Raw genomic sequence first — 20,766 nt, 5'->3', positions numbered from 1 at the left:
AGGGGTTCTGTGTTTAAACAACACTTTTTTTTTTTCTTCTCCTGGCACGGCAAATTTGAAGCTTTGCCAAAAGCGTAGCACCACTGACCGGAGGGGGGTGATGGCTCCATTTTCTAACAACAGTTCAAATTTTGAAACATGGTTTCACGCTGCGTTGGAGAAAATTCTGTGCTTTTTGAGAAAAAGGGCAATCAAGGCTAAATTTCTGGTGCTTGCTTTCCCAGTATTGACAAATGCCGTGCTTCGGTTGCCAGTAGTGCAGTAGTCAGGTACCTGTGCCTGTAACATGAGAAATTAAAGTTCAAGAACACATTTATCACGCTCTTTTTTCATCTGAGTTTACTGTGAATCACGATAAGTAGAGAGCGAAGCTTGGGGCTGTGGTGTTGCAAGCTGAGGTTATCAGCTTTCTGTAGCTAAAATTAGGGGAAAATATCACCAGAAGTCCAAACATTGGTATCTTCAGGAAATGAAGCAAGTGCAATTTAATGAAACAACTTGTTCCAAACTGTGTTCTTGTTGCAGTCTTTGATTTATACCGCTGTGCTCATCAGAATACTGGTGAGCAATGGTGAGTTTTGTGGCGGGGCAGACCTGGCCTGGTGAGAGGATACGTGGGACAGGGAGAGCTCACCAGGGCATGGCACAGAGCAGTCCTTCCTGGGGGGATTTTCTGTCTGCTCTATAAATGAGAATGTCTGCCTTTCTTCCATTTGAAACTTGCTTTAAGAAATAGTGGAGTTAAATGTTTTCAAGTACTATTTAGCCATAGAAGGAGGGTTTCCTGTGGATTTTAAACCTCTGTCCTACTGGAGCCCAAACAAACACTTCAACATGAAGTTATCTCATTATTATTGTTGTTTCTTACCAGGCTGACTAATTTTCATTTTTCTCCCATGTTCAAACTTAGTGAGGTCTCTCACCATCCTATGCTTTACCTTTCTTTCAGCCCTTTATAATATGCTGAGGAAAGGAACATACAAGAAGAAGAAGAGAATTGGAAGAAAGAGAAGCTAATTTTGCATTAATTATCCCAAGTTTCCTCAAGACCATTCAGAACTCCACTGGTGACTCAGATGTTTCCATCTGTTGCTTCACAGTGCTGGTCAAAACAGTGTGTTTGTGGCAGCTCCTTGACTTCCCAGCATCTGCTTTCTCTTGATTTCTGGGTCTTAGGACAGAAACATAAATCCAGGAGAACACACTGTGAAAAAAACAAACTCAGAGTCATCATAGTCTTAACAGCAGAATTCAGCGTGTCTGGTTGGTAGACAAGCTTCTCTAGGCGACCACAGATATTTTAATGGAGAGTAGCTCTGGCTTCATCTCCTGTGATTGTTATCGTAATTCACAGTGAAGGAATGGGTGTCTCTGTATTGTCTGTTTCAGTGCTTGGAGCACAGGACCTGGCAGCCCATTAGAACAGCTTCTTCAGTAGCTTAACAAACCACGTCTGGTTCAGGCAGGCTTTTAGGAAGAGAACAGCAACAGAACAGACCTCTTCCTATTGTTGCTAATGTTTGTTAAGCTGCAGCGGTGCTAACAACGCTGGAAGCTCTCATAGAGATGTCACTCCAGCTTCTAGCAGCCAGTATCAACTGCTATGTAAATTGTAGTGGCTCAAAAGAAGCGCCGTCAGCACAATGCTGAAAACAGCTGAAATGGTGTTAACAGTAATGGGAACTACTTACAAGCAAATCTCCAGGGTGGAGGAAGCTTAAGTAGGCTGGTGTTGGAAAGGGCATCTCTAATGCCTGAGGTTTGTGCTGCTTGCAATGAATTCTGCACAAAGTGCATTATGGTGAAAGTTGAGTGGAACAAATGTCCCACAGGCAGTTGCACTGTAACCTGATGGGTGTGATGGAAGGGAATTGGACCAGCTGACTCATATGGAATATGAGAATGGATCAATAGATAACAGACGAGAGTGACTGGTGAGTTTACTCTGTGCTGAAGCAGTTTGGAAGTTGCTATATGCTAGCTGAGAGTGCAGAAATATCTAACTTGGGAGTGACCTCATTCAGTGGGTGGGATAGTGCTACTGTCCTTGCTTATGGTTGTCTGCCATGGTAGCTGTTCGGATATTAAACCTGGAATCACGGCCTCATCTTGGATACGCTGAAATTTAATACTGAGCCAACTTAATAATGAGCAAAATGAATGACCCGTCTTCAAACTCATACTCACCTATGCTGAATCACTCTGCTTTGAGTCTCTAGTAATACATTTATTCCTGTTTCACCGTCTTTTAAATAAATTGATCTTTCCAGCACCCAACAATTACTTGCTGTCTCCTGAGAGATCCAGGTGTAGTCACATCCTGACAGAGAACACAAGGCTCAGAGTCATGTTTGTCTGATTGGATTTTAATTCACTGCTGGAACAATCTGTTTACCCAGATACTTTCAAGGTCACATGAAATCCACCTAACTTTGAAGTAATTTTCTTTCTCATTGTTTCTTGCAAACTTCATGTCATTCTGGACTTATTATTCATCTCTCTCTCCTTCTAAAAAAAAAAAAAGCAACATTTTCAGCCCCTGAAGAATTTTATTTTTTTAATTTTAGAAAAATAGCAGAGAGACAAAAGACAAAACTCTGTTTGGAGCAGGTTGAAGTGATTGCCTAGAACAGAGGGAGATACTGAGGTCTCAGACACCTCAGCCCAGACCATATGGCCAAAGACCAAGGAAAAACAGCAGAAGGTTCTTCCACCGTCCTGAGGAACATGAAGTTGTCAGTCATTCAAAGCACTCTATTTCTTCTAGATGCGTATCTGGAGTCAGCCAGGCACTGATGGACTTTGCCTTGGGTTCAGTCCTGTGCAGTTGTACACTCCTAAAGAAATAAAACTGGCATGGACAGCACGGCATTAATCAATAGATCAATATCAAATTTCTTTATCTTATTCACCTGCTGGCTGTCATATGGCAGCCTGTCTGCTGGCCTGGTTATTATGCACAATGTTATGCACAAGATTTTCAGCTTAAATTATTCCTTTTTCATATTTCTTTAGATATTTTTTTCCCCTCTTTCTTTTATGGCAAGTCTTCATCCTCTGTCTAATTTGGAACTGGTTTGAATCTATGGACTAGAGTTTTCTTAAACAGATTAGGGGGGATGAGTGCCAAGCCCTCACAGGAAACTAATTCCTGTAGGGCCTTTGAAAAGCTCAGCTTTGAAGGATGACTTCTTCATGCTGGCCTAGATAGAGAAGGGGCCAGACTGCAGAGGGAACTACTGAAGGAACATTGCAATGCTCAGCCTGGGGCTGTCTGGCGTTTTGAGGGCATAGACTGGAAATAAAACATCACCATGCCCACCATGACCACAGATAGCCAGCACAGGCTTGCATTAAGCCAGATCTGGTGGTAAAAGATAAGCATTACAGTGCTGCAGTCCTGCTCTGCCCTGCCTCCATGGCATTGTTTGCAGTCGGGCTCACAGCAGCCTGGACGAGCAATCGCCCTGGGGACTGGAGATAACTGGTACTTTGTGCAGCCCCTGGCTGGGACAATTAGATTGAGAAAAGGAAAAACAAACAGAGCAAACAAACAGAAATCCCAGCTCTGTTGTAGGAGCATCCAGGAGGATTTTTAGAGGACACTGGGCTCAGTTCCTGATGCTATCAAAAAACTTCTGTTTTACCTGGACAAAGTCTGAATACTGCCTGTGTTCTGGCTGCAAACAGCTAATAACACTTCTCTGCAACATAGGTTTGCCCCAAAATGTCAGCCTGAATGATTTTGAGGTAGTTGGGTGATAGCAAGGGGTAAACATGAGCCCAGGGAGATGTGCATACACCAAAACCCAAGAGGACAAGAAGGCTCTGGGAGCTCTCTGTCTCTTACCTGGCCTCCTACTGACATCACTGTATGTGTAGCAGGGCAGGTGGAGGGCATTAAGCAATGTTTACTACTTGCTATTACTGAAGAGAGTGCTGCCTCATTCAGAAAGGCTCTGTCTGCTCACCAGAGAGGTGAGAGGTAATGATTTTAAGTTATGCCAGCAAAGGTTCAGGTTGGAAATTAGGAAAAATTTCATCAAAGAAAGGGCTTGAGGTATTGGAACAGGATGCCCAGGAAGTGGTGGTGTTCAAGAAGTGGGTAGATGGCACACAAAATAACTATTTTATTAGTGGGTATGGTGAGAATGAGCTGGTGGTTGAGCTTGATGAGTCTTTCCAACCTTCATGATTATATGATTCTGTGATTCTATGACCATTGGAGCTTTTGAGCTATGTTCTACAACACAGATAAAGAACCACTGAGCAGGAGGGAGCTGGTGCCCTTTCTCTGCCCAATTCCCACTGACATATGCAGCAGCATCACAGGAACAGAAGGCATTGGGATGATATTGTGATAGTTACGGACTTTGTTCAGTTTCTCTCTATTCTGGTTTTTTTTTTCTATCTTTTTTTTTTTTTTTTTTTTTTATACACCATCTGTGTTTAGGTTTTTTTTTCATGTTTTTTTTTTTTTTTTTTTTTTTTTGAACAGACTCTGTCTCGTTCATTGTTTAATGCATTTAATTTCTTTTTGGTTTCAAGCAACGATCCCTGAGGTCTGTACTGAACTTATTTCTTCACTTACGTCCTTTGGTTGCCTTGGCTGTTTGAAGATGGGGAATTTAATTTGCTCCGACGGCCTCTCTTTTCAGCCTTCCCTCCCTGTTCCTGCCCTTGGATTCTCCTATCCTCTCTGCTGCTGCAGTGGGGGTCTGGGTGATGTTCCCATTCTAGGCTTTTGACTTGTCTCTTCAGCATTTTCCCCCCTTTTTTGTGTGTGTTTTCCTGGAGGGGTCATAGTGCTAATGAGCGCCAGGGCCTCTCCAGTGACTCTGTCTGTCTGACATGCATGGCCTTGATGGCTAGCTCATTAACACAGACTGTAGGAAGGGGGGGGGAGAGGGGGAGGAGGAAAGTATTTTCCCAGATACAGCCATATACAAATCAAATGCATCCCCTTACTTGACAAGGGGGAAGGGCTGAAATATGCACATCTGCCTCCCTGAGGCTACTGCATGTACTTCATCCCTTGCTTTCCTCTCCCCTCCTTTAGGTACTAGCAGTGAGACACTACCCCTTCCAGCCATTAAGAGTAGACTCTTCAGTGCTTTCACCAGATATTAAGGGAGCAGACTGCTCTCCACTGACCTGGCAGGCATTTTCCTGCGTACTCTCCCCATTAGCAAGGGCTGTCTACACTGGCGAGACGTTAGAACATAAACGAGTGCCTCTCCTCCACTACTCAGACGTTAGCTCATAGTTCCTCCTTATCCCGTCTCTACATCAGGGATACAGATCCTTTCTCCTCCTTATTAAGAGGTTTATCTCCTTTCTGAAGCCTATAAAAGCTTTCCCACTGGCAGAAGTTCAGGTCCTGGCCAGGGATTTCCCCCGAGGGTCACAAGACTGTATTAATCCCAACCATCATCAGGAGGTACCATCACAATACCAGCCAACTCTTTGCAACTTCTTCACTTGGAAAGCTAGCAAACAACAGAACGATTTTTCTCTTTCATAAAGTGCCTCGAGACCTGTGGAACCTCACCTGCGCTTTCCGGGCAGTGGCACTGATGCTGCTGAGAAGCAATGATCAGTGAAATGGCATCTGAGAAGGATTTCTGGAAGGAAGAATTTCAGTGCCTCTCTGCACACAGCATCCATAAAGCTGAGGCCTTGATGAGTCCTCCAAGGATTCAGAGACTCAAGGATTCTGTGGTGACAATCAGACGAGAGCTTGTTTGCCTGGCCGGGTAGCATGGATTCTGCTTTGGCCAACAGCAGCTGCTTCTGTAGAAAATGCAATTAAATCTGACATTGAAAGTTAATAGAAAACCTGTTCTTGGAGGTGTTTCTTCACAGATTTCAGGAGTCACTGGTTGGATTATCCCCCAAGGCTGGAAGTAAATCGCTCCCTGTAAACCTTTTTTTTCAGTCACTTCAATAATTCTCACTCATCTCACCGGCCATATTCATTAATGTCAAGTCTGTTTTCCAAAATTGTACCATAATCTTGTCCTCAAGTGCATCCTACAGCATGGAGTTCTATGGTTTATATGGAAGATTGCTAGTATTCAGAGTATTGCTTTGTATATAAAATATTCTGGTACTGAGGAAGCCAAGTTTAAAATGTGGAAAGGTGTTTGTGGTTACTAATGGGGAAGCTAGACAATACTGCATCATTTGACTGGTTGGGACTGACCAGTCCCAACCAAGCAACAATACACAAGGAGAAAATACAAATACTATGCTGTAGCCTAAAAAAATGCAGCTTAAAGAATGTCACTAAGTAAATCCAAATAATGCATAAATTAGAGGGAATTGCAGCTGGCTGTTAGATATTCCATGTGCTGAAGATAAACATCTAAGTTAGTTGAGTTGCATAAATTATTCATCATAACATATTTGCTCAGCTTTTCTCATCAGCTATGAAAGCCACACATCTAGGCAACAGAGAGGATAACAGAACTGGGCTTTCACCTCCATGGTATGCCCTGAGAGCAGGGAGTGCTGGGGAGGGTCTGCATGTGACAGAACGAGGTAGAAAACCTCCCCTTCAGTATGATGCTGCAGTGTGGATGTGGGTGCTGCTCAGGACTTCTCTGCTGGGGGCTGGAATTGTCCCTTGGTAGCAGGCAGGGTTGCTGATATGGCAGCGATTTCTCCCCCTTCTGCCTCCTGCCACTGCTGTCAAGAGATTACATGGGGTCTGATATTAAAAAAAGAAAAAACAACAAAAGAACTCTTCCCCTGAAAACATTGCTTACCAAATTGTCTTTTTCTTCTCCTGTCTTCTTCCATCTGTACTGCCTACTGCATTCTATTACACAAACTTAACTGTAGCTGTTTGCCCAGTCCATCTCCATCCACTTTCCTTGGGCTTCTTATGGGCTTTCCTTGGGTTTGGGTGTTGATATATCAGTAAGTCCCTACTTGAACAGCTGTATGCTTCAGCTGCATTGTTTTTTTTGCTTTGGAATAGATATTTTGAGAGTGTGAAAAGCAAAATTTCTGTCATTTTTTCTGACTGCATGAAGTATTCTTACTTCCCTTTCTGAAAGCATCCTGGCCATGGAGGGTTTAAGTATCTCCTGACTTTACTGATAGCACTTCCAGGAAGCAGCAATCTGAGAGCAAAAGTACATTTGATTTTACAGGGTCTAAAAATGGTCTCTTTGGAGAGGAAGCACAGATGGCATTTTTCTTACACTTACAGTCTTTATGGTAGGAACATGGGAATTTCTATTTATTATAAAACTTTGCCTATCTTTTAGCATCCAGATCTGCATCTTCCCATGCAGTGTAACTGCTCCATCAGTGAGAATTGCTCTGTCCTGAAGGGACCGTTCCTACTTCGTGCAGAGGGGGTTTCTTTCTAGAGCCAGGTTTGGGATCATGAATGATGAGAGCACCCTCACCCTGCAGTGTCAGACAGAAGCTCTCTTTACTTTTAAGGTTCTACTTATCACTGAAAGCAATTGTGGGACCCCCAGATGTGTCTCTTCCACAGAAACCAAGTACTGGAGTTTTTTATAAAGTAGAAGAATGCGATGCTCCATGCAATAACTTCATGGCTAACGTACTTGTTTCTATAGACAGTTTTTGAGCCAATATTCTGTGTTTTCTGCACTCATGATCTTAGGTACAGGTTTGCTCTGTCCCTGCCCCTTTCCCTTCCTTTTTTTCCCCTCTTTTTTTGGCCTTTTGGCAGATATTTTTCTGGGAAAAACCTGCACTTCTGCAGATTTCAAGTTTTGACATTACTGAGTTCTAGAATGTTATCAGAGGGGTGTTCTGCTTTGGGCTATTTACTTGGCTTGTGAAAGCCTAGGAGCTACAGAGGGGGCATTAGCTCAGATGGAAGGAGACATTTTGAAGTAAAAAGCCACCACTTTGCTATTTTAATGAATGTAACTGCTGTTAGGCAGCCTGGGGTGTTGTGATGGTATGCAATCAAAATAAATACATGCATAATTGCGTTAAGTGAAAGAACCTAATACACATAAAATTGGCTGGGTGTAGAGTCAACCTCTGAGCAGAAAGCTGTGCTGGCTTTGCAGCTCACTGATGGTACCTCCAGATCTGCCTGCATGTCAAGTTCTCCTCCAGTAGAGTGGGACTGCAGGTGCTGGTTGACAAACAATGATAGAAAGTGCCGTGCCAGTGCCAGGTATTGTCATTCCTATTATTTAAATGCATCTTTGTCTTAAATCCCATTTACAGGAATAATTGAATGAAAAGGGATAGAGAAGTCTGTGACTTGATTATCTGGGAGATGGGTTAAGATAGCGCAGGTGCATTGTAGGAGAGTGGTTATAAATAATATTCTTTCCTTTTTAAGAAGGCCTTGCTCAATATTTTTCAAAGGGCATTATCAGGTTTCTCATCTTCCAGGTGCTCAGCTGGTGATGTATTTCAGAGGCCTGGTTTTTAGTTCACAGGTGTGTAAGGTTTTCTCAAGACACTTGCCTTTGTGTTGTTTCAAAGTGGATACTTGCAATGAAGAGATGCTCCTGCAAACATTTAACTTTATTTTTTTTTTTTTTTACCATTTGCTATCAGTTTAAAAGATGGGATTTGAAAATCAATTCCTACTTAAAAAAAAAAAGAAAGAAAAATGAACAAAACTTTCATTTTCATCCAGTCCTCCTGCTTACATTTGAATTGATCCTTTTAGATGGTTTAGTAAATATGCTGTTTTTCGAGCTGTTCTTTTGCTGTACTTCCTGTTACTGAAAGATGTTTGGAGACAATGCATTTCCTTCAGACGAAGACAATGCATTTCCTTCCGTCTGTTTTGCAAGAGCAGTAGCTCTAAATAACAGGATGGCTTGTGAATGCGAGGACAGGAGGATGTAGAAATGGTTGGACCGATCCAGGTCTCAAGTATATCAAACTGACCTGTTCTTTTTTACTCAGAGGCGGTGAGGTGCTGGCACTGCTGCCCAGAGCAGTGGGTGCCCCATCCCACGTCCACGGATGGAGCCCTAGGCAATCTGAGCTGGTGGGGGCCAATTAACTCTCAACAGAGGTTGGAACTGGATGATTTTTAAGCTAAGCCATTCTGTGATTCTATGATTTGGTGACAGAGACCAGAATTTGCTGCTTTAGGGAGAGATGTAATACCCCAAAGTATGTGGGGGTGTAAGGGCCAGCCTGCTTTCTTTGTAGGGAAATGCAGCACTCTGCAGGACTCCTCTGGAGATTCCAAGGCCATCACTTCACCAGCCCAGACCTCAATCCCCCAAGTGCGTTGTTGCCCTGCAGTAATGTCTCATTTGTCTTCTCCTCCCCTCCCTTTCTGTCTAGCCCTGTAGCCCCGTGCGTGTATCCATGCGGGGCTGTCCAGTGGGATCATCATCTCCTTCACCATCCTCCTTCCCTGCCCTCAGGGGTTCTCCTTGCCCCTCCGGACTCAGCACCTCACTCCTCTTGTGTTCCTGTCTTGTCACATAGGGAGTTTGCCCGTTGGAAGGTGAGGAACACAGCCATTGAGCGAAGGGACCTGCTCCACAACCCACTGCCCCTGATGCCTGAGTTCCAGAGGAGCATCCGCCTCCTGGGCCGGAGACCCACCACGCAGCAGTTCATCGATACCATCATCAAAAAGTACGGCACCCACATCCTCATCTCTGCCACCCTGGGAGGTAGGTGGACAGCCCGGGCTCTTCTCTTGCAGCGGTGTCGGTATGGGTAGGAAAGGCTCTGGGCAACACCCATAGGCCATTGGCCATGCCACATGGAGACCCCCAGCCCAAGACTGGCTCATCATTAGGATTAAAAATCCCCCGAAACCTTTGCAAATGAATTCACAGAGCAACGCGTGCACGTTCAGCATCTGTGATACGTGTGCACCTGTGCTCCTCTGACAACAGAGTGCGTGCTGGTGTGCAGCAAGATAAACATGCTTCATTTAGCAGGAGCCTCTCTGCCGCTCCTCTGCCCCTGTCCTTAATTTGGCAATAGAGTGGGCTGATTCCTATTTTTGCAGTATGAAACAAAATGCAGAGGGAAGACATGCTTTCTAGCTGGAACTGGAGGGATTGTAACGAGCCCCAGGAGAAGGAGTTGGGCGGGGAGTGGATGCAGCAGGGGAAGAGGCGGCCAGGAAGGTCTGGGCTGAATGCAGAAGGGAAAGCAGCAACGTGGACCCGACTGCTGGAAAATCACGACTGAAATGTAAAGTGGACAAGGACTGCAGAGAGGTTTGTATGTGCAGGCAGAATTTGTCTAGTGGTGACAGAAGGCAGAGAACTGTATGGCCACTAACCATGTGAGTGCACTACTGTTGCTGCTGCATTAACATTTTGAGTACTGAGAATATGAGGGGTGAAAATCAGCATCTCCTCTTAAAAATTCATGATGATTTTTTTTTTCATTATATCATTTTTATCGTTCTTTACTGTTTTAGGGCATGCATTTAAATTCCTTTCCTCTGAGAACATGTATCCATAAGGTTGCTGCACTGGTAAATGGTTTTAATTTCAGTAGAGTTTGTTGCTGTTGCTCTTGACCTCCACCCTTGCCACACTGTGAAGTTTGTAGTGAACTTTGAGGAATTTTTGGCCGTCTGCCTATTCCCAAAGCATTCTGCAGATGCTCAGATGAGATGTAGATGAGATTAGATGTGTGCATGTGATTCATGCACAAATGAGGTGGTAAGTAAATTGGCACAGTTCCACTGAAGGCAAATGACCTCTTGTGCAGCGTGCATCCTTCAAAGAACCTCAGGCTGCTCCTCCTGCCCAGCCGCTCAAACTGGCTGCTCCATCAGCAAGAAATGTGAGGGAGAAGGTCTCCATGCACTGAAGTGCATGAGCGGTGCCTGCATCAGGCCCTGAAGAACTTGCTGTAAGGATAAAAACCTCTTCATTAAGGAAGTAGTTTTTAGGACTGTGTTTTATAGAGCCCAAAGCAGCCAAGTAGGAAACTAGGAAGGTGTTGAGAGTTTTCTACTGGGGATCACTTTCCTTTCCATTGACATGCCTTTTTTTCCTTGTCTCCCTGTTCACATCGCTGGAAATCTGAAATAAGAAAGACCTTTGATGTTGAAATATATTTTTAATTTTGCCTGGGTGAGGTTGTGAATTATTCACAGTGTCTTGTTTCTTCTCCTGATTTTACAACACAACAATTTTAAATATGCAGAGACTTGCAACGAGAACTGGTATTGGAGAGGAGAGCAAACTGCTCTATCAGCCCAGAGCACAGTGAGCAACACTGGGGGAAAAAAAGAATTTAGGTTGGCAGTGGCAGCCCTACAGAAGATGCAGATGAGGCTGAGCACACATTATGCAAGGAGGGCACACTCTTAGCACAGTCTGTGGGATAAACAAGACCTCTGGGGCATAAAACCAGACACGCACTGACCCTCCTAAGACCTCCGGGAGATCTCCTAAAATAAATAAGTTCCAGGACTCCTGCTTTGGATTACAGGCGTTTGCAACATGGCCTGATGTCTTATGTTGCAAATGAATGACAAATGCAAAAGAAATTTTGTTACTTTTCAGTGCTATCTGTTGCACCGACCCCAGGAGGCTGGGTGATGGATCAGGCCAGCCCAGGGCAAACACAGAGAGTTTCACACCTGGCCACAGAAGGAACAGGCTCCATGCCTTTCATGGAGCATCCAGATCCTTGTAGAGTCTAAAATCCAGCTGTACTCTAGTTTAGTTCTGACAGAGAAACTGGTGAAGGGTCGTTTCGAGGGCATCCATGCTCCAGGATGGAGAGCACAGAGCTGAGAGCCAATTTGCAGGGAAAGCCCTGAAGGAAAGACAACTTTGAACATAGCATCCACTTAATAAACGAGAAATTAAGACTTAATAATGCAGCAAAAGTCTATTAACCTCTCTTGATCTAAGGGTTGCTTGTTCACGCGCACTCTCCATGGGGATGCTGCGCTTTTCCTGGTCTGCACACATGTGCAAAGAATAGGTTTCCAGCTGTGTTATCTCTGCTCAGCACCTTTCCCTCCTAGGGGCTGAATTTGTCCTTCAGGAAAAGCATCAAATCTCAAGGGCTTTACTTTCCTCACCTTCTTTCTTCCTCCCAATGGAGGAACTCAGACAACTCAGGGAGCGAAAGAGATGACTTCTGCAGTAAAACCTTTCATCTGCAGCATCTCAAAGCATTGGGTTCTCCTTTCTGATGTCTAGGAGCTGTCGCAGTGGCTCGTTGCCTACTCAATGCTGTCTGGGGGGTCCAAGGCTGATTCTGAACTCTGAAATTGGTGTCACTGCCTGAGTAGTTCAAGCCAGTTTGCTCTCTGTCCAATGCATCTCCAGTCGCAGCGTTTCTCTAGCTAGTATATCTTAGCTCCTGAGTGTTGTGCTTCAGCTATCAGAAGGAGGAATCAGGGTTTTTTCTCCACAAACAGCTGCTTTTTCCACTTCCTGGTGAAACCCCAGTGTTGGTGCTGCCTGAATCCCACAGGTTCCTCAGAGAGCTGCAGCTGAGGAGCATCACTCCAGGTCTTCCCTTTCCATTTGCAGCCATGTGCAGTGGAGGTGAAGCCCTATTAATGTCTGCAGCATCTCCACACAGCTAAATAGCTGAGAAATACTTCTGCCCCAAAGCACACCACTTTGCTCCCCCAAACCTCTCCCACACGGCTGTCCTTCCAGTGGCAAACAAGCTGCCTGATGAAAATTCACAAAGCCTGACCTTCCTTCAATCCCCCTGTGAAAATCCACCTTGACAATGAGACCTGGAAATGCGCTGACAGCAAGGAGGCACCTGGCACTCTGTGACTGCTGCTTCTCACACTAATCACTGTCACCTCATTGCTGTGTGCTTTCCTGAGTGTTTGCTATATGCACCTATTGTGTTTCATTGGATACTTGGATTTAAGGCCTCCAGGACAGGAACTTTCTGCGGTTTGTGTGGATGCGACAGAGCCTTGATCCCTGCCAAGGGCTCCATGCATTGCTCAATGCGTGATGATGTTTAAAGTGAGAAGGGAAATCAGAGCCTAGTCATTTTCCAGGGAAAATATTTTCCCGGGAGTCAATAATGATGGTGCGGTTTCTGCCACAAGTGCGGTCAGAAGATAATATGTAAGAGTATGAAAGAGCGTTACATGCCAGACTTCTCCACTTCGTTCTCATGAAGCCAATTGCAAGATTTCAACCAATCCATTATTTTGATGACAAGTATTTTTGTTCCATCAGAAATTTCCACTTTTCACCTCAAAGCCAAAATCTCAATCCTTGACGTATCAATTGCTAGGAAAAAAAAAAATCCAATAAAAAATAGCTTGATTTTCAGCCAGAATCGTTTTTAATTCAGACATTTGGTTTCCAGATGAGGTCAGGAACATGTCCAGGGGAAGGAGAGGGATTACAAGGTTTTGTGGGTTTTTTTTTTGTTTGTTTGTTTGTTTTAATGTAATTAAAACAAATTTTTTGGGGCAAATCAAACTATTTCAGCTAATCACCGCTTTTAAGGAAAGTAAGCACTTGTAGACTAAAAAAAAAACTGCAAAACTGGAGAGCAAAATATTTCTTGGCCTAAGAAGTAGCACTGTGGGTTTTTTTTCTTTTGACCAGGCCATCATTTCCAGGGGCAATGAATTCATCAGTGGCTCATTTATCAAACCTCCATAAGAGTGCTATGTAGAAATGCACATTCCTACCTTCAGCATCTATTCTTTTCATTTATTAAAATCAGAGCTTCACACATCAAGGAGACAGGATGGTATTCTATGCTTCTGATGGATTTTCATTTAGCTCACGAAGCACAAATTGAACTTTGAAGTAAATATAACTTCTCGGCTTTGTGTCCTTTTCATGTTTCTTTTAGATTCATGTTTCTGCTAACATTCAGGATGCCTGGTGCTATCAGATCTAACTGCCTCGCTACCAAACTGCCTGTGCTTACTGACTCAAAGTCACCTGCTATCCCTTACCCCACGTTATCTCTACTTAAATTCACCAAAAGAGACAGTAGGACAGGAGGCAAAGCAGAAAGGAGACTTGGCTTAGCTTAACTTTCTCATTTGATCTTCCCTCTTATTGCTCCCCTTCACAGCCCCTCCATCCTTACCCATTTTCATGGCCACTGGAAGCTAAACAGGTACATGCAGTTATTAGTTTGTCTTCTGTACCCACCTATACACAAGTTAAATCATTCATTTCTACTAGAAACCAGTGTAGAGAATTGCATAAATAGCCTCTGCTCCTGCCAGGCGTGCATCATTCTAGATGCAATCCTACAGAGAAAAGCATTCCTCACATTGGCCGAGTGGTCTGAATCCTTTCCAGCAGTTGTGCGGAAGCTCTGCTGACTGATAAACATTCAAAGCATCATCTACTGAACTAAGCAGAGCTGATCTATGAGTATAGTGGATGCATTGGTTGAATAGAGAAGGAGATTCTAGCTCCTTAATACTAATGAGGAAAGGTGGATCCATCTAATAAGTGTTTTATGTGTCAAGATATTCTTCCTAGAGGTGTAAAACAGGATATCATAGACCATAGAACATCCCAAGTTGGAAGGGACCTACAAGGATATTCTACACCAGGTCCTGGAATATCTTGTCTGCCCTGCCTGGCAGCTTCCTGGCCCTACTGGAAGCTGTTTTTCTTCTCACTGCAGGAGAGGAGGCCCTGACCATGTATATGGACAAAAGTCGCCTCGACAGGAAGTCAGGAAACGCTACTCAGAGCGTGGAAGCTTTGCACCAGCTCGCTTCCTCCTACTTTGTAGACCGTGATGGCACCATGAGGAGACTCCACGAGATCCAGATCTCTACGGGAGCAATCAAGGTACTGTGTCCAGCTACATATTCCCAAACCACTAATGCAGGGGTTTGGCAGGAAGCAGAAATTCTGAACATGAACTCCTGAGACAAGTAATGTCTGGAAAGAGGTGGGAATTCAGTGTGATGGTTACATAGGCTAGGAGATTTCCACTATGCGTGCCAGTGACTCCTAGAAGGAAGAGAGGGAAGAGATAACCCAGATTAGCAATGAAGATGGGAAAGGAAAGGCAGGTCTGTGGAGTGGACACCCGTGCAACCCAAGAATATTTTCCCCTTGTGGCTAGAGGACTGATAAACATCTGTCTGATGAACTCACTGCAAGAAAAGGTGAAAAACTGTGTGGCATTACTGAGGCATCTGGAATGAAATGGACTGAGAGACAGCTTGGGGGTTGGAGCAGGAAGGAGGGAGAGCTGCTCAGAGCATACAAAATAGGGAAAATGGCTCTGCAGACAAAGGCTGCCTTCTCTGAAAGCAATCATCCTATAGTGGGGAGGGATTTTATTGTTGCGGAGTTCACTCCAGGGAAGGTGAATGTGGATGGAGTTGTCATTGTTAGCCATTTCTGAAAGGTTTCAGCTCTTATTATTGTTCTGTGGTGTCTCATGGCTGAGTCTGTTCCCTCCTGGATGGGAAATCGGATTGAGATATTGAAACAGTGACAGCAGATAATCACCCTCTGTGAATTCAGGAAGGGCAGCTCTCCTCCATGGCTGGAAACCAACAGCAACAGCCACAGAAGCAGCACTGCAGGTCATCTGTGCCTCCTTCTATCCTTAGAATGAGGATGGTGTGCGCATATGCTGTGGGAGCAGTAGGTGCCATTGCAGGCTGGCAATCCATCTTGCATCTTGTTTTCCATTAAGAGATGCCAGGGAATAATTTCTCTACTGGCTTCTGGTGTTCTCCACTGGAGATCCTCCTCCTTCCAAGCCCAGGATAACATGCTGTTCCATAAGGAAAGCAGGCACAAGTCACTCTGTTCTTTCCAGCTCATGGGTACCTCAAGCATTAGCCACATCTGTCCAGTGAGGAACATATTTTCTCAATCACATAAGATGGATTTTGGATTGCATCAGCTGGTGGCAATGGGTCAATGTATCACAAAGTCTGAACCTGCCTGGAGAAGATGTGGTGCTGGAACCAAAGGCAACACTCTGTTCTCTCTTTTCTACATCCTCTGCAGGTAACAGAAACTCGGACTGGCCCCCTGGGCTGTAACAGCTACGACAATCTGGACTCTGTGAGTTCTGTCCTTCTGCAAAGCACTGAAAGCAAACTCCACCTGCAAGGTAGGACACAGGAAGAAGGGAGAGGGGCAATCAGGGCACGGAGTGGGGATGCAATGAGAACGGGCTGACCTTTTATTTTCCCTGTTTTCTGTGATCACCTTCTGCAGTTCAAGTTCCATACACAATTAGGGCTAAGCTAAAGGTGGAAGAAGCTGCAGATTGGGCTTGAGCAAAGAAACTGGGTGTTCCCTCCTATACTAAATTTTGACAGATTTCTGTGGATTATGCATACAGCAATACAAATAAATGTCACTTTTTTCCATTAATATTGATGGGACATACTGCCCACATCTCACTTTGTCCCTCTGTATAATCAATAAATGTACAGATATTACAGTTATGAAATATACCAGAGAGTTTGGCTAAGAAGGTTATTACACCAAAAGAGAATAGATAGAATGACTTACCCGTGTCCTGGGCTCACTGTAAAACTCCAAAGGAGGGATGTCCAGAAAGAGGTCCTTCCTCCCTGGCAGCTCTTAAATAGGTCCAGGAGAGGTGCAGCCATGCTCCACCCCTTCCAGCAGCACAGGAGAATTGCCTTCACCTGTGCTCCCATGGCTGACGCATTGCTCGCCTCAGGTGATCAATCAGAGGTTCAGGCTGTGATTCAGCAGTTCCCACGCACCCTCCCAAACTGATTATTTGCAGAAAAGCAGTGCAGATCAATTTTTGGGACTTTCTAAAGAACATAATCTTGGGGAAAGATCATAGATGTTTTATTCGAAGGCTGAAAGCCATGGCTTCAGTCCCAGCCTGGGGAGCTAGTTCAGAAGTCTACAGTCAGAAGTCACAACTGAATTAATAAATTAATAAATAAAATAAAACATGCTGGTTATCAAGAAGTCAACTTTGGTAGAAGGAGAAAATTCAATGGGTGCATAATTTCCCAAATTTATTTCCATTTTTTTTTATAAACTAAGGAAATGTGGGATTTAATTGCTCATTTGCCCAGATGTTTTTATTTCTGGAATCTTTGTACTTGCACAAACTCTAATTTTTCAGATGAATGGGCTACATTACATCAGCTTTAAGTGTAATTTGGCAAGTGCTATTTTAATCTTGGTTTCAAAGAAACTGGGTTTAATTTACTGAGTCATATTATTATTGTTGTTATTATTTGCCCTTAAAAATAATAGGCAGGTTGCTTTCACTTTTCTTGAAATCACTGAATTTTGATACTTAACCTAATTAACAATAAGCAATTTGAGGCTTTTTGTATACTGTGGTGATGATTGTTGGTAATGAAAACCGAAGAATGACACATCAACTAAGTAAGTAAAGAGCTAAATAGACTGACAGCTTGGTTCATGGGCAGACAGTGGGTAAGTAAGTAAATCAGCAGATATCTGTTGCTGTCTGATCCTAAAAGAAAGAGAAAAAGCAAGATAGCTGGAAGGGAGAAGGAGAGGGAAGAAGGGAATTTTAGAAGAGAGAGGGCAGGTAAGGAGGACAAGGCAGCAGACAGAGGGATGTGGCAGCAGGAGCTCATGGTCAACAAGAATTGGGTTTCATGGAGTTACACAGCAAAACCAGGGGTCAGACCCAATCCAAGGGAGACAGTGATGGAAGGAGGGAAGGAGAAAGCTGTTCTTAGTAGGACAAAGTGATCTTTAAAGCTACACCTGAATGTTTTCTTTCTAATCTGGAGAGCGGCTCTTGGGGTAATTACCCAGGATCCTTCCTCTGCTCTGAGAGGACTCATTAGGAATTAGTCACAGGACTGTTGGTAATGGATCGTGACCATGTCTCCTCCGATCTGATTAGCAGCCAAGCAAGGGCTGCTGACAGAAATCCATGTCACTACCTTTCCTCTGGCTCTGAGGTTGGCTCAACAAAAGAGCAGCATCTTCATGACAGGGAACATCTCTGTCCCTCGTTGCAGCCGTATGTAAGAGTCGTGTGTTCAAAGATGTGCAATTTGGGCTCGGTGGCTGGGCCCACTGCTACCTCCAGACCTGCGTGCAGGGTTTGGGGGGGTCAGCCAGCCTGGAGGTGTAGGGAAGGACTGGACAGCACACATAGTGCGAGGCCCAACACCTGTGGTAACATGGACCTCTACAGCAATGAGTGGGAAAACGGGAATTTCTGCTTCCTGCCAAACATTGATGGGCTGAAACTGGAAAATCAGAGCGCAAAAAAGCAACAGTCAGAAAAGTAGTGCAGAATTAAAATTCCAGAGGCAGCTTCTTGGGCGGTCTGACCATCTCTGTCTATATTGCAACATGGCACAGTTTCAACAAGATAAAATCCCTGTGCTGTTTTAAACATTGCAACATAAATCAGGAGATATTGCACACTGGGTAGTTTGTTACATCAAATATGGTAATGGAATATTAAAATTCACGTCACAATTAATATTAAAGTCTTCACCAAGATGGGCAGAGCTGTAATGACAACGAAAACATTTCAGCTTTTCAGTGAAACAAAATGAAGGAAGTATGAAAAACACACTTAGACCTTTCCCTGTCAAAAGTGCTTTTTGAGTCAACATATTCTCACAAAATGCTTCAGTGAAACTGCATTTTCAACAGAGAACTCTTCTATGGAAAATGTTTCAAATAGCTCTAATTTAGAGCAGGGGAAATTTACCTCTTTTAATGCAGGAAGCCTTTTGTATGCAGTCCAAAGCCAAACATCTCTCTCTAATAGATTTTCTAGGTGAATTAAGGACATGTTCCCTTGTCAGACACTTCATATTCTGCCTGCAGTCTTCAAAGCCAAACCTATACCAAACCTGTGCTCCTCTTTATTTTTTAAAGAGGAACTTTACACTTCAGAATTCCCCCTTCTGACCAATGGTATCTTCAAAACCAAGACATTTTCCCTATCAGTAATCAACAGCAGACGTGCCTTCTTCCTGCACTGTCAGCTCCCAAGGCTGCCATGAAGGAAAGAGCCAATTCCTTGTGCACCTGGCTTGCACTGAGGTGTTCACCTCATGATATTGGTTCATGATCCCAGTCTTTAAGGCCAACTCCCTGCTTGGCTGCTGAGACAGGATTAATCAGTAGATGACAATGAGGGAATAAATAGCAACTTATTTGCATGTTTGTAGGAGTCAAAGATAATACCTAGGGAATGATACAGCACCGTGAGTTGTTTTGTTAGGGCTGGGGCTGGCAGAGGTTTTTTCTGCAAGGAAACTTTTGTCTTGAAGATCTCTGAATAACATGGAATTTCTGTTGTGCATTTGCTTGAGTGCTGAGTTTGGAGTAGGTACATGCATGATTCACTGGGTGGTTGGATTTGTGTGTTACATGTGTTCCAGGCCTAAACATGTAATTATGTGCTTCTTCTTAAGTGCTACAATTATCTACACAGATTTCAGCAGAACTCCTTGCCCCATTGAAGTTAAGTATTTATACAGGTGCTTTGCTGAGTCTGACACTCACTTAAACAAAGGGTCATTTACACTGCCGTGGGAATATGAAATTATTTCTTATAAGAGAAGGTTATCTTGGAAACATTTTTCAGAGACCACAGATTTCACAAACAAAAATCAAATACTTGCAGTGTGGGATGTGACCATGAGTTTTATTTTGGAGATTACAAGTTATTCATGTTTCTGCATGTGCTGGGACACACTGCATATGTCTTTTCCAATGGAAAGTAGTTCCCCTGCATCTTTACTGGCTTGTTTTCACACCTTTCCACTCCAGAAAAAGTCTGCAAAGCCTGTGCCATTCGTAGCTGGAACCAGACAGCATGTTGATGCTCTTAGCTGACTTAAAATTCAAACAGAAAACACAGTGAGCTGAAGAGCCTGTGGGCTTTTGGGCTTCGTATTCAAAGGTTGAGGCCAGGGCAGGTTGCTCCTCCGTGAAGCAGAAAGTGGAAAGATTTATTCACAGGACTTGGACCATGCATAAACAGGGTCAGTGCACAGCGAGGAGCCTGGCCCCATCTTCGGTGAGCGTGAGAGCTCAGGGAGTGCAGCAGCCTTCGGGCTCTCCAACCTTCTTCTGTAGGTCTCAGTTCTCCAGCAGCTCAGTGCTTTCTTTCCATTCCTCGGTGTTGGAGCCTGGCAGAAAGAACCATCCCTAATGTCAGTGTGATGGTTTGAAAAGAGATCATCCTTCTGTGGTGGCTGCTTCAGATAAATCCCTAAAAGAGTCTGAACGTCAGCCCTTCTTGCAGTCAAGAGGAGGAAAGCTACGTTTTTAATTCAGATACATCTCAGGAAAGAGCAAAGAAACCTCAAAATGCTGCTGTTGCCCTGATCCTCCCCAGACTAGCTCTATGATGTTTACAGAGATGCTGTAATCTGCCCAGCCTTGTGCATGCTCCCTCCCCTCCTAAGGCCCAGCCTGAAGCCCTGCCTCATGTCACATGCTGAGCTGTGCCCCATGCTCATCCCGCCTGGCAGCTGCCACTGCTCTGAGCCCAGCTGCAAATCGGGTCAGACAGGGCTGCAACCGGGCATGGTGAGCAGCAGGGGGAGAAGGGATGTCCCCGTGGTTCCCCATGCCCCCTGATGCTGCTGGGCCTGGGGGACCCTGCCAAGGCTGAGGTGTCTGTGTGGAACCAGAGGGCAGTGGGCTGTGTGGTGCTCAGGGGCCTGAGGTGAACAAGACCCAGCACAGAGGTGAGCCTGAACTCCTGGACGGCAGCGTAGCCCTTCCTGCCCTTCCTGCACGCTCTCACCCTCTGAATTATTGCCTTATTTTCATTCCACTCCAATGAGCTGTCAGCAACGGATACGGT

The 20,766-nt window shown here is 44.4% G+C and overlaps 1 protein-coding gene across 3 annotated transcripts in view; it reads left to right on the top strand.

The window, feature by feature from the left end:
• The window catches only part of BRINP1 (BMP/retinoic acid inducible neural specific 1), a 79,046-nt gene that overhangs the window by 46,286 nt on the left and 11,994 nt on the right, over nucleotides 1-20,766 (top strand). For all 3 annotated transcript variants that reach the window (XM_042830742.1, XM_042830740.1, XM_042830741.1), the window contains 3 exons: nucleotides 9,460-9,650; nucleotides 14,602-14,771; nucleotides 15,954-16,059. In XM_042830742.1, the coding sequence (XP_042686676.1) occupies nucleotides 9,460-9,650; nucleotides 14,602-14,771; nucleotides 15,954-16,059 (467 nt within the window). The remainder of the gene's footprint in view (nucleotides 1-9,459; nucleotides 9,651-14,601; nucleotides 14,772-15,953; nucleotides 16,060-20,766) is intronic.

The sequence above is a fragment of the Centrocercus urophasianus genome, unplaced genomic scaffold (assembly GCF_019232065.1).
Source record: "Centrocercus urophasianus isolate 14NV4802_14NV808 unplaced genomic scaffold, USGS_Curo_1.0 seq_34, whole genome shotgun sequence".
In the NCBI taxonomy this organism is placed as follows: domain Eukaryota; kingdom Metazoa; phylum Chordata; class Aves; order Galliformes; family Phasianidae; genus Centrocercus; species Centrocercus urophasianus.
Note: the sequence above shows the minus strand (reverse complement) of the source record. Positions and strands in the feature narration are given on the sequence as shown.